The 14070-nt window shown below is 47.2% G+C and overlaps 1 protein-coding gene across 1 annotated transcript; it reads left to right on the plus strand.

Moving 5' to 3' along the window:
• The first annotated feature begins 4 nt into the window (after positions 1-4).
• On the plus strand, positions 5-13698 carry COQ9 (coenzyme Q9). Its single transcript, XM_055331108.1, has 9 exons — positions 5-133; positions 2996-3164; positions 4625-4760; positions 8555-8697; positions 8971-9055; positions 10710-10814; positions 12155-12310; positions 12626-12679; positions 12995-13698. Exons 1-9 carry the CDS (start codon positions 55-57, stop codon positions 13028-13030), a joined length of 963 nt encoding a protein of 320 aa, XP_055187083.1. The 5' UTR covers positions 5-54; the 3' UTR covers positions 13031-13698.
• The last annotated feature ends 372 nt before the right edge of the window (positions 13699-14070 follow it).

A 14070-nucleotide genomic window follows, 5' to 3' on the forward strand; every position in this document is an offset into this window, starting at 1 on the left:
CGACCTCCTGGGTCTGTCCGTCGCGTCACCGTCGGCGGCGTGCCCGCTTTCAAGATGGCGGCGGCAGCGGCGGCCTTGTCCGGCGCCCTCGGCCGGGCGGGCTGGAGGCTCCTGCAGCTACGGTGCCTGCCCGGTGAGGGGGCGGCCGAGCGGGGGAGCGGGGAGAAGGAGTGTGGGGGCACGAAGCGGACGGGGCAGGGTGCGGGGCTGAAGAGGCCGTCGTGGCGGCCGGCCAGCAAGGTGACGTGAAGGGCATCGGCGTGGAGCAGCCGGCGTCCTGGGCTCGATTTCTGTCTGCCCCCATCCTCGAGCCGTGAAGGGCAAAGAGTAGCGGAGCAGGGCTTGTCACCCCCATTTAGCGGAGTCAACGGAGGCCCGGAGAGGGCTGTGGGTGCCCAGGGTCACGCAGCGGGGCAGTTGCAGACGGGAGGGCTCGCGCCCAGCCTTCGAATAACTCAACTCCATTGCCGAGTCCCCGGGCAGGGCCCCAGGCGACGGAGGTGGAAGCAGCCGCAGGGAGCTCCTAGTTCACGGTTTCCTAAGTCAGTCGTTTCTTCACCACTTCAGTAATTCTCTGATACCGTACCACCTTTTCCACGACACAATCCGTATTTTCGTTTGTACGTCCGAGTTCTTAAAACTATAGATGTTTGCTTTACAAGAGGTTACTGTATATTGCTACTCTTAAGTGGAAAACCAGCGTCCCCTTCTATGAGTAGAATGAACACACTGACGCATTAACTTATATGCATAAGTAATGAAATAATAAATAATTTCCTGTATCCCATAAGAAATCATGCGACCTTCAGTGGTTCCACACTGATGCTTTGGGACCTCTCCCATCCTTTTCAAAGTTTTAGGAGTATTTTGTCACTTTTTTTTTTGTACAAATACTAAAATATTAATATTTTTACAGTACTGTTCTAAGTTTTTTGTTTGTTTTTAAGATATTACCCGTTTATGAGAGAGAGAGAGAGAGAGAGAGAGAGCATAATCAGGGGCACAGGGAGAATCAGGGAGCCTCACCAGGGCTGGATCCCAGGACTGCTAGATCATGACCAGAAGTGAAGGCAGACACTCCACCGACTGAGCCACCCAGGCACCCCCTATTAGGCGTCTCTTAAAATCATTGTTTCCTGGATTAGTTGGTAGATTTTTTAAAAAATGAGTGTCCTTTTGTTGTTTTTATACAAAAGTCCAAATTAACTATGTTTAGTTAAAGTAATGCCTATGACCCAGCAGAGCCACTCCTAGGTATTCACCCAAGAGAAATGAAAGCAGGGACGTTGAGTGTCTGCCTTTGGCTCAGGTTGTGATCCCGGAATCCCGGGATCGAGTCCCACATCAGGGTCCCTGCAGGGAGCCTGCTTCTCCCTCTCCCTGTGTCTCTGCCTCTCTCTCTGCCTCTCATGAATAAATAAAATCTTTAAAAAGAGAGAGAGAGAGAAATGAAAACATGTGTCCATGGAAAGGTTTGTAGAAGTACATTGATAGTAACTATTCGTGATAGACAAGGCTGAGAAAGCCCAGGTATTCATCAGCACAATCGTGTTTCTTGATGGAATACTACTCAGCAATAAAAAATAAGTTGATTTCCACAAAAATAGGAATCTGTCTAAAAAAGACTGCAAAAAAAGTTTTACACGAAAAGGATATACTATAGGAGTCCATGTAGATGAAATTCTAGGACAGGTTAAACTAGGATGAAAACTTCTGAACAGTATAAGTGGGGGATGACTGGGAAAGAGCATGAGGGAACTTTTTGGGGCTACAGTACACTCTAGCTAAGGGTTCAGGTTACACAAGTTTATACCTTTGTCAGATGTCAGAATTGGCACATTTAAGATTTATGCATTTCATTGTATATAACTGTCACCTCAATAAAAGAACAGTAAATAAATATGAAACTCTGGTTCATGGTACGCATGAATGCATGTTATGCCAGAATGTGTGGAGCTGAAGAATACTGAGGTCTGCAACAGATCCATCAAAAATAAGCTGGGATGGGCAGCCTGGGTGGCTCAGCGGTTGAGCATCTGCCTTTGGCCCAGGGCATGATCCCGGGATCAGGTCCCACGTCGGGCTCCCTGCATGGAGCCTGCTTCTCCCTCTGCCTGTGTCTCTGCCTCCCTCTCTGTGTCTCTCATGAATAAATAAATAAAATATTAAAAAAAAATAAGCTGGGTTAAAAGATTTTAAAAAGCTGGATTGATGAATGAAGAGTGTGGTAGATCCGTAGAATCTAGGTGGTGGATATACAGGTGTTCATGCCATAGTTCTTTCAACTTGTATGAGATTTTTTGTAATAGGGGCACCTGGGTGGCTCAGTCAGTTAAGCATCCAACTCCTGATCTCAGCTCAGGTCTTGATCTCAGGGTCGTGAGTTCGAGCCCTGTGCTGAGCTCTACACCCAGCATGGAGCCTACTTAAAAAAAATGTTGTAATATAATGTTGGGAAAGGAAAAAAATAGTACGAGCCCGTACTTTCCAAATCCCTTTCTCTGGTAAACGGGGGTGTTGCAGGTATTGCCAATAAGAAAACAGCTTAGTGATCTGTATGAAGGTATAAACATTGTGGGAGTTAGTACTCACAGACTTTCTAATTTCTAGTCCAGTGCTCTTGCTATGATATAAATATGCAACATTTATGCTTTCACTTTTTGATTGCTCACAGCACTCTGGTTGAGCAAACAGATTATTACTCTTGATTTGCATATTTTAAAATCATGCTTGTTGGGGTGAAGTGGTTTGTCCATTAACATAGTTAGCAAGTGATAGCAGCAGGCCCAGAAGCCAGGTCTTCTGTTACCTGGCTCCTGCTTTTGCCACCACATCATGTTGCAAGGTTGCCAATTTACCCTAAATTTTTGTCTGGGACCAACACTTGGATAAGTGATTCTGGAGTAGACTCTTCCCCCATCTTTTGCACCATTCAAGGTTTCAAAGAGTCTTCTCTGGTAAGTGTCCCTGACTGACAGCCCAGTTTTTGTTTCAGCGTCCCGTTGCCAGTCAGCTGTGGTATCACGTGCCTTCCATGCTTCCACTATGCAGCTAAAGTCTTCAGATGAGCAGAAGCAACAGCGTCCCCAATCTTTTTCTCAGCAACAGTCTGAAACACATGAGGCAGAAGAACCCAATCCAGAATCTTCTCGTTCACCCCCCAGGTATGCACCAGAGCCCCAAGTCCATCTGTTTCTGACCATTTTGCATGCTTGGGTATGTCTGGCCTTCCTCTCCTTCCTCTCTCCTCTTTATCCCCATTTTCACCTTCAATCATTTTCAGGGCCATCTGTGAACAGAACCTATGTTTTTGGTTTTTGTTTTTTTTTTTTTTAACCTATGAGTTTTTTTGAAAATTGTACCTGTCCACTCTAAAATAACAATACAAAGAAGTTCAGAAAAATAAAGCAGAGATGACCAGAAATCACAAACCCAGAAATAACTTTTTTGTGAATATGCTTTTAGATGTTTTTCTTTTTCTTTTTTTTAGATGTTTTTCTAAGTATGTTACATGCATAAGTCTACATATAACTAGTGATTAATTATACCATCTACTAAACATGCTATTCCAGAAACTTTTTCACTCAATAGCACATTGTTAATGTTTTCTCATTCTATATGATTTTAATGGTTGCATAATATTCCAGTAAAGGGCAGTATTAAAATTTACTTAACCTATTTTTTATTGATGAATATATTTATTTATTTTTTAAAATATTTTATTTTAAAAAAAAGATTTTATTTATTTATTCATGAGAGACAGAGAGAGAGAGAGAGAGGCAGAGACACAGGCAGAGGGAGAAGCAGGCTCCATGCAGGGAGCCCAATGTGGAACTTGATCCTGGGTCTCCAGGATCATGCCCTGGGCTGAAGGCAGCGCTAAACTGCTGAGCCACCCTATTGATGAATAGGGCTGCCCTATTGATGCCCTATTGATGAATTTATTAATTAATAGATTTCCTTCACTGCTATAAAAAATGATGTCATTATCTCTCAGCAGTGGGAGCACCTAATAAAAGGATGTGCAGATTTAACATTTTATTACATAAGTGGGGCCAAATTGCCCTCTCGGAAGGTGATAATAGTTTACATTTCCATTAGATATCTTTTCTTCTTAATCCTGCCACTGAGAAGTTCCTCTACCTCTGATATTAGGGTGTTCCTGTTATTTTTCTGGTCTCCTAATTAAAGTACTTTTCATTTCAATTCAGTAAATATGTTTTGAGGAACTACTTTGTGCCAGCCCTGTGAATACTAGAAGCATTGTCTCTGCTCACGGAGTTATCATTTAGCACAAATACAGATAAAGAAATGGTGCGCTAAGGGCTATAAACAGAGAAATCCAGGGTACTGTGGGAGCATTTGCCTTCAAATGACATGGCCTCCTCACTCACTGGATCCCTCTCCCCATGACTATAGGAGAGGAGAAAGATAATATAATTTTTATTCTGTCACCATGGAAATATCAATACCGCCACAAAAGTAAATGTCTTCCCAGTGTGTGCTCAGAGAAAGCACAGAGTCTCCGGGTTCCGGTCAGGCACCTTTTGCCTGTCAGGCAGCAGTCAGTGAGATGAGGTGTGTTGGGCTCCATCACCATTTCTCTGTTCTGTGTGGGTTTCAGGTACACAGATCAGGGCGGTGAGGAGGAAGAGGACCATGAGAGTGAGGAGCAGTTGCAGCACCGCATCCTGACCGCAGCCCTGGATTTCGTGCCTGCCCACGGGTGGACAGCAGAGGCAATTGCAGAAGGAGCCCAGGTGTGTATAGGACAAGGTGGGCCAGCCTGACCAGGATTGGCCAGGAGGGAGTCACACCATCCAGAGCAGAGGGCCTCATGCTTTCTTCTGGCCCAACTTAGAGCCTCTCACTTCCATAGGATTTTGTGTGGGGAGGTTGTTTTTTCCTCAGTAGAGTGAAATGGCTTTCTTTTAGTATGGAAAGATTATACCAGGGACTTGGTTCTCGTGACCTAGGTTCTAAAGGCAGCCCATTAGGCAGGCATTGCCGATGATCACAACTATCACATTTCATTGACTCTAAGACGACAGTGCTTGAAGATGCACCATTTTATGCATCACTAAGAAAGAAAAAATGCTACCTAATAAATTAGGACACATTGTCAATTGCATAATTCACACTGATTGTTTAAATTGAAAAACTGGGGGGCCCCTAGGTGGCTCAGTCAAGTAAGCACCTGACTCTTGGTTTCAGCTTAGGTCATGGTCTTGGGGTTATGAGATTGAACCCTGAGTTGGTCTCCCTGCTGAGCCAGGAGTCCACTTGAGATTCTCTCCCTCTCCCTTTGCTCCCTCCACCCACCCCCAAATAAATAAATCTTTAAAAATAATTTTAGGCCTCTGGCCCTGGGACGGCATGGCAGGACCGGCGCCCCGGGGTGGATGGGGGTGGTAAAAAAAAAAAAAAAAAAAAAAAAGAAAAATAATAATAATAATAATAATAATAATAATTTTAAAATGTGGCACCTGGTTGGCTCAGTTGGTAGAGCACGTGACTCTTGATCTTAGAGCTGTGAATTTGAATCCCACACTGAGTGTCAAGATTATTTCAAAATAAAAATCTTAAGAAATAAAATGATAAAATGGGTACATCTTAGAATTGATGAAATCTGGTGTTTGAAAACACTCAAGAAGGCACTACTTAGGAGACCAACACCTTATTTTTCTCAGGACTTTCCTTCTGTGTTGGAATAGATGGCTGCTTTAGATTAACCCTAGGCTCATATTGAGGCCACAGTGTACAGAATTGTTAAGCATAGCTGGATACTGTCCTGCAAGAGCTCTGTGAGAACAAAGAGCATTCACTTCTCCCATCCTAAGCTTGCATGAGAAATAGGATGGAAGGTTGAGCATGTTTAAACACTAGCCAGAAGAATGCAGAAACAAGGGTGAGGTACAAGTATAAGAGAAAGTGGCAAAATCAAAAGTCCAAAACCCCTTGAAGGCAAGAATTAGAAGATCAAGAACATGAGTGGGAGGACATGTCTTAGATGTATTAGGGATGATGTTGGAGAAGACAGCTGCAGGTTTAGTTTCTAGAATATTAAGGGAGTTACTGGGGGATAGCTCCTGTTCTCTGTGAAGTAGGTGTGGTTGTCTCATGAATCTTAAGTTAGGAGAGAGTAGGAGGAGACAAAGGTTTGAGGGTGGCACAGAATGTTGGAAAGAATCATTGTAGGAAGTGGTAGAACAAGTAGAGAACAGAAATGTAGCAGGATGTTGAGAGAACGCTTACACAGAATTATTCTGTGGGAAACTGGTCTTTTTCACTCTGTCTTTATTCATAGTGGTTACGTAATTCACATTGTATTTACTTGACTTCAACTGATAAACATTTGGGTTGTTCCCATTATTTAGTATTCTAAACCAATTTATACAACATTATAAGTGCATTTGGAGAAGTGGAGTTGCTATTTCAGGGAGCATTTCAGTCAGGGGACAGAAACCACACCGGTTATTCAGATAGAATTTCATACAAAGAATGGTGAGCTAGGTGTAAAGTTGGTAACCAGCTCACTGACAGCATAAAAAGAACCCTCTAGGGTGTTAGGGAGGCTGCCGCCCCGGAAAGTGGCTCCCATCTCCAAGGCTAGAGAGACAGAGGGAAAAAGGGTACTTGTTAAAATGAGAAGCTTGAAGGATAGCCCCTTTGGAGGCCAAACTCAAACCTCTGAGGAGGAGATGCTACTCAGCTGGCACTGCTGTCTCTTAAGTTCAGAGAGAGGGTCCCTTGGGGCTGGTACCCAACCTCTGGGGGCAGGGAGGAAGGTGGTGGCTTGCTGGAACCAGTTCTGCAGGTGCTGAGAAAGGTACAGTCCAGGCTCAGCTACAGCCACAGAGGGGAAGTGCCGCTGCCCTGGTGAAGAAGGTGGTGAAGCGCGGCTGGGGAGATGCCCACAGGAGCCTCTAGCAGACAGGACCATATGCAGTCTTCCTCCTCCTCCAGCCTTCGGCTCTCCCTCCAGCCACCCACTTGGCAGAGCCTAACATGGAGCTGGGATTGTGGCTTGTGGAGCTGCAGCCCCCACGTCATGAAGCTGAGGCAAAGAGGGCAACTTTGGGGCTGACAGTAATTCATCACCTGGTCCAAAGAGTATGCGTGTATTTGTGTGTGTGTGTGTATGTGTGTGTGTATTTAAATATTTTTTTATTTAAGTAATCTCTACACTCAACATGGGCTTAAATTCACAGCCCCGGGGATGCCTGGGTAGCTCAGGGGTTGAGCATCTGCCTTTGGCTCAGGGTGTGATCCTGTGGTCCCAGGATCGAGTCCCACATAGGGCTCCCTGCATGGAGCCTGCTTCTCTCTGCCTCCCTCTGTGTCTGTCATGAATAAATAAAATCTTAAAAAGAAAAATTCACAACCCCAATTTCAAGAGTTGCACACTCTGCCCACTGAGACAGTCAGGCAAGCAAATGTGTATATTTTTGAGGGTCTTGTTGCCTACCTAGTAGAAGCAGCATAGCCCAGTGGTGAAGAGCTCTGAGCTCAGTTCCCTCGTCTAAAAAGCTGGAATTGCCACAAGGTCACGGTGAGATCATGTGAGTCCTGTGCTTAGCAGAGTGCCTGGCACAGTTAAGCATACAGTCCCTGTTAGTATTGATGCACTGCAAGTCTGCTGTGAATCCTGCCAGGTTGCTCTCTGTAGAGACTGTGGACTTCCACCAAGACAGAGGCACTTTCCCACTCCCAGCAGTGGGGATTAGAGTTCATAAGTTTTTTGTTCCTTCTCTGCCCTTTGTCCCTGGTGCTGTTGGGTTCTGCCTTTAGTAGACGCTCAATGATTGCCATATATCAGGAATAGTAAAGGATTTTCATGGCTTTGTTCACTTAACTCATTAAGAAAAATGGTTGGTTGGTTGGTTTATGTAGCAACTGAGAGGCTTAATTTCCAGGAGATTTAGGTTAAGTCAATTGGTGAGGAAGAGCTGATTGCTCTTCCCAGCCGCTCTTTTATATCATGTAGGACTCTAGGATATGAGTGTCAGAGCTCAATTCAAACTGGCTCAAGCAGGAAAGGGAATGTTTGGGCTCATTTAATAACAGAAAAGTTTGGAAGTAGCTCCAGCACAGTGTTCTTAGATTGTGCTGCTGGGAATCGTGTCTCCATCTTCTCTGTTTTGCTTTCCTTTCTGTGAGCTTCATTCTCAGCAGGGATTTCCCAGGCAGGACTAAAAAGGGTTCAGGAGCCCCAGTAAAGAGAGAGCCCTCCTTTTCCAGCAGCGCTGGTGGGATTCCAGAGGCAGCCTCTTAGGGCCTGGACCTGGTCTTGTGCACATCCCTGAGCTAGTCACTGGGAACTCCAGTTATCCAAGCCTGGATCTCAGACTCTCCAATACACCAAGGGGCTTGATGAGTATGGAGGGACAGCTGGTCAGCCTCACCCAAATCACATGGACCAGGAATGAAGAGTAGGGTTACCCCATTAAAAATCAAGCTGCTATAACTGGAAAAAGAGGCACTAGTGAGGAACAGGCAGCATAGGTCCACTACATTTGTCTACCAATTTCTTGTTTTCTGTCTCCTTTTGTAGTCTCTGGGTCTGTCCAGTGCAGCAGCCAGCATGTTTGGGAATGATGGCAGTGAACTGATACTGCATTTTGTGACCCAGTGCAATGCTCGACTCACTCATGTGCTTGAAGAGGAGCAGAAGCTGGTCCAGCTGGGCCAGGCAGAGTAAGTCCTATGGTATTATTGCTCAGGGTGGCAACTAAGGATCAGGCGGGGCTGAGGCCCCACCAGCTGCCCCGGGAGGTCAATCCAAGCAGAGCCAAAAGAGAGGAGCATTGAGCAGCCCTGCTGCTTTGATGGGCCCGGAAGACAGCTGCCTGTCTCTGACAGGCCAACATCAGGAGCTGGTGGGACCCTCCTCCCTAGAGCCAAGTAAGCATGGACACTGAGCCCATGCCTTTGACACAGAGACACACTGTTTTCTTTTCCCTCTTCCAGGAAGAGGAAGACAGACCAGTTCCTGAGGGATGCAGTGGAAACCAGACTGAGAATGCTGATCCCGTACATTGAGCACTGGCCCCGGGTACAGAGTCCTTATCTAGGCCCCAGGGCAACAATGTATTCACGTTCTTAGTTCTCAGCACTTAGCACTCAGAGGACCTTGCACATTCTTCAGAAGTTAACTCACTAATCTGCACAGACCTGGGGATTCTGGGATTCTCAGTGCACTAGAGCTAGGGAGTGCAGACTGGGGAGTGCCCTAGGAAGTAACTGAGCCATCTGGGTCTCAGTGCCTAGAAATGTGAGTGGTCTGAGTACTGGGTCACATCTGTGTTGGGACCTAGTAGCCCGAGTGTGCCACTAGATCTTTGGTGAGGAGGAATCCATGAAGGAGATTAGAAAATGAGAAGGTTTTATTGGCCTTCAACATTAACAAGCCTGACATGTTCTGGATGGCAGAGGAGTGGGAGGTCTTTGCCACTTGTCAGTGGGATGCTTGAGAGTTGGAGTATTCGTTCTGAGGGCTTTTTTTTAATCCCCTTTTCTGAAACTTCCTCTTTTTTATTGCAAAGCATGTCACAGTGTGGGCCATTCTCTTAGTTAAGAAAATGGAGTCAGAGCACATAAGGAACGAGAGGACATGGGGCACCTGGGTGGCTCAGTGGTTGAGCATCTGCCTTTGGCTCAGGTCGTGATCCTGGGATCGATTCCCATATTGGGCTCCTGGGGGAAGCCTGCTTCTCCCTCTGCCTATGTCTCTGCTTCTCTCTGTGTCTCTCATGAATAAATAAAACCTTTTTAAAAAAAGAAAAAAAAGGAATTAGAGCACAGCAGAGACCATCCCATGTTCTCCACCCAGCTGGTATACCACTGAGCATGTAGTATCAGCCAGTCAGGCTGCATGTGGAGGGAGTACAGTGAGGCTAAGCCCCACTGCCTGCCTGTGCTTGCCACACTTGATTTTCAGACCTCTGGCCTTGACTCATTCCACCTTGCAGTTAAAGCAGTGGAAGTACATGTATTGGGCCCTGGCTGCCTTCTGATTCAGCACGTTTTCTTCAGGGCTCCTTCACTAAGAGAAAACTTCCCAGCCAATCCAGGGCCTCTGATCAGCTTCCAAAGGCCACAGCCAATGGATTTTTGAGTTGGTAAAGTGACAAAACCTTGTCCTCTCAGGAGTCGATGTTTGCTAAGGCATCATCCCTGGGTTGTGCCATTGCTTGCATGAATGAAGAATTTTTAGTTTCTGGTACCAGAAACCAACTTGAGTTAAGCAAAACACCAGGGAGGAATTTATTGTGAGGCCTTGGGGGGGCATTGAAGGCAGGAAAGCTGCTGGGCCCTGGGAATGGCCTGGGATTTGGACCTAAAAACCACCCCTGACCCTCCTATCTCTACTACTTCCTCCCTGTTGCTGAACAAAGTGCCCTGCCCCATCCTTGCTCTCAGTACTGTCAGAAGGACCAGGCTAGACCCTCCGGCTGCCTGCCTTCCCAAGTCCACATGCTGGGGTTGAAGAAGCTGAGTGGGCCAGCCCAGGGTAGGATCTGTCCCTGACTCCTATCAGCTATAGCCAGGGCTATTAGCTGCCAGAAGCTCACAGCAGTCAGGTGGGGATGGTAGGTGTCAGGAGACTTGGGCAGGCCCTCTTATTCCATGGAGGGGTGAGGCACCATCCACCTTGTGTGCTGGTGTCCCTCTATGTGGTACCTATTTTTCTGTCATTCTCTCCTCAGGCCCTCAGCATCCTCATGCTCCCTCACAACATCCCATCCAGCCTAAGCCTGATCACCAGTATGGTGGATGACATGTGGCATTACGCTGGGGACCAGTCCACTGACGTGAGTGTTTTCTGCAAATCTAAAGGGTACCAGGAAAGGCTTGGGTTAAACATTTCTTTAGGAAGTTTGTGAAAGTTCTTTGATCACAGTTCCCTTTGGGGAGCCTGCAGTGCCATTCCCATCTTGGAAAGGAGAGGCTAGGCATGGGAAAGTTCCCTCGAGAAGCCATAGTGGGAGCCAGGTCTTCACTCAAGGGCTAGCAATCTGGCCACAAACCAGCAGTTTTTCCCTTTGACTTCTAGTGGTGATGCAAGCCTTAGAGGGCCAGGGGACTGGGGTGCTATTTTATAAGCATTTTCCCCTTGGTCTCCTAAGATTCAATTCTGCAGTGGGCTTTCTCAGTGTGTCTTTCATTAGACTGATTTTAAAAAGGTTGGGTGGGGGGGGTGTCGCCTGGATGGCTCAGTTGGTTAGGTGTCCCACTCTTGATTTCACCTTGGGTCTTGATCTCAGGGTCGTGAGTTGAGTTCTGTGTTGGGCATGAAGCCTACTTAAAGAATGCCATGGAGCCACCCATTGCTTTGAAAAGGAAACTCCCTCCCCCCAGCCCACTTTGGCCTGCTTTGCCAAGAGATCAGTAAGCCTTTAAACAGGCACGAGGAAATAATCTGACTTGTTAATGCTATCGTATTTCTGGTAGGAAGTTAAAAAATAAAAGTATACCTTCATAAAAGAAATTAATATGTGATGGTACTTGGTGAAATCCAGGCTGAGGAGCAAAGAGATGCTCCTGCCACAGTTTTAACAAAGGACTTTAATAAGCTCCTCTCGTGTGGGAGTACACCACCAACAGAGTTGGTGAGAAAATGAAATTAGAAAGCTGAGAAATTAAAGGAATAAAACATGAAGCAGCTGAGCTAGTGCTCCAAAGAGCAGTTTGCTGGGCCAGCCCGAAGTGGTGGAGGTGTTCTGTTCTGTCCGTGGTCCTGTGTCAGCCCTCATGTGACTGATGAGCACACCACAGTGTGGTCATAACTGGCTAACCATAGAGCCTCTCCAGCATTTAGGTGACCTCAGACTTAGTCTTTTCACCCGCAGTTTCAAAGTGGACTGGATATAGCAAAATCACCTGGGATGCTTATCAGACATCCAGATTCCTTGCACCTACTTCAGACCCCGGGCTCTAAACTCTTAAGAGGTTAGGCCCAGGAGCTTGCATTTTAATCTCCCAGGTAATTTTGATGCCCAGCAAGTTTGAGAACAGTAATATTATCCAGGGGGAACAAAGGTACCTTTGGGGGAAAAGAAGAGATCAGGAGAGAGCCCGTGTGTGCCGCTGGTTTGGGGTACAGTCCACAGCAGTAGTGGTGACTCACCTTCCTGGCTGGGTTCCTTTGCAGTTTAACTGGTACACCCGCCGAGCCGTGCTGGCTGGCATCTACAACACGACAGAGCTGGTGATGATGCAGGACTCGTCCCCAGACTTCGAGGACACTTGGCGCTTCCTGGAAAACCGGATTAATGACGCAATGAACATGGGCCACACTGCCAAGCAGGTAGTTGGGGCTGGCCCTTTGGGAAGCCTCCTCACTAGGCACACCACCCTCCTTAGGCCATGGCTACTCACTTGTCTGTTCTCTTGCACTACTTTGGCCTCAAAGGACAGTCCTGAGGGCCAGTCCTGGGAGTTGGCCTGGCTCTTCCTCATACCAGCCCTTCCCTGAGAGCCACACTTGGGCCATTTTTGGTTCTGTTCATAGGCTTTTCCTCCAGTCCGCAGGGTCCTCATGAGCCCCTCCTGATTTGTCCTACCTGTTTCACCTTTGAGCTTGTGTTGGGGTCTTAAGAGAACCTGACCTTGACTCTTCTAGGTAAAGTCCACTGGAGAGGCACTGGTGCAGGGACTTATGGGTGCAGCAGTGACGGTGAGTACTGCTTTGCTCAGGCCTGCCCTCCTGTTCCACTCCTGCCCTGTAATCCTTAGAACATGCGTCAAAACCAGAAAGCTACTAATAAGACTGGCAGTGGTTCACCCCCAGTCTCCGATCCTGAATTCCCTACCTCTTCTGCACCCCCCCCCCCCGCCCCCACCTCGTTAAAAAACATCGCTGGCACCTGGGGCCCTGGTGTGTCAGATGTGTGGGTCTTAGCTGTGCCTGCCACCTTGAAAATCCCAATCTTTCCCATTGGAGTCTTAGGGACAGGGCAAGGCCTCATCATTGTTTTCTTCCCTGTATCAGCTCAAGAATCTGACAGGTCTAAACCAGCGCCGGTGAGCGGGACAGCGTGTGAGCTAGAGTGCCCAGAAGAAAAGCTACAGATATATTGAAAGGGCTTTGAAAACTATGAAGTGCCGTCCATGGAACAGGGTGTTAATGGGAAAACACTGAAGGACTCCTTAGTCACTCTGACAGCCACCTGGAAACCACAGAGCACTTGATACACCTACAGCTGTAGCCTATAATCAGGCTACTTCTTTAGTTCCAAGTGCTAGGCCAAGCCTCCTGATGCTTCTCTTCATTGCAGCTGGGTGACTGAAAAATGAGGCTCTCATCCATTCAAGCCACAGAAACCCAGCACATCTGTATCGTGATCTCACAGATACTTTGATCATGTCTTAACCTTCCTAGAGTGTTCTCTGGGGCTCCCAAATCGGAGTCAGGGTGTGAAGCCATTACAAGGTGGCAGCCCATCCCTAGCACGGCACAGGCTTGTGCACACAGGTGTTCCTCACACCCCCTCTCCTCTCTGGCGTCCTGAGATGCTGCACCTGGGAACCCCTTAAAAAGCTGCCTCACCTGAGACCAGTGCCTCCGGGCAGTGGTACTCAGCCTGGCTAGAGGTGGGAACCCAGGCCTGTTGTTGTATTACACCAGTATGTGTGGCAGGGTTATTAGTGAACTTAAGAGTCTGTAAAAATAGTAATAAATATGTTGGAAGCAGGTTTGTGTTGGCAGTTAGTTTCCATCTGGGCCCCAGCAGGGTGTCCAGGACCTCAGAGGGAGACAGCAGTGATGCGGGGAAGGCTTGAGGCTGGCAGCCAGGAGACCTGGGTTCTGGTCCTTGTGCGGCCTACTGCTCATGGGTGGGTATGGCAGCTCTGCCTCACTGGGCCCATGCTTCCCTTCCGGAAGTGTGCGTCACAGTGGCCTTCCCCTTCACCATGAGCTCTCTTGGCTGCTATTTTCTATCGCTAATCTTTTCAGTGATCTGTTCTTTAGCATTAATAATTTCCTCTATACACTGGCTGGGCTCCCTTTGCAAGTCTGGTTAACTCCGTTGTCATAGTGTTCTTGGGCTGTTATAACAGGATACA

This window comes from Nyctereutes procyonoides, unplaced genomic scaffold, assembly GCF_905146905.1.
Source record: "Nyctereutes procyonoides isolate TBG_1078 unplaced genomic scaffold, NYPRO_anot_genome, whole genome shotgun sequence".
NCBI classification, from domain to species: domain Eukaryota; kingdom Metazoa; phylum Chordata; class Mammalia; order Carnivora; family Canidae; genus Nyctereutes; species Nyctereutes procyonoides.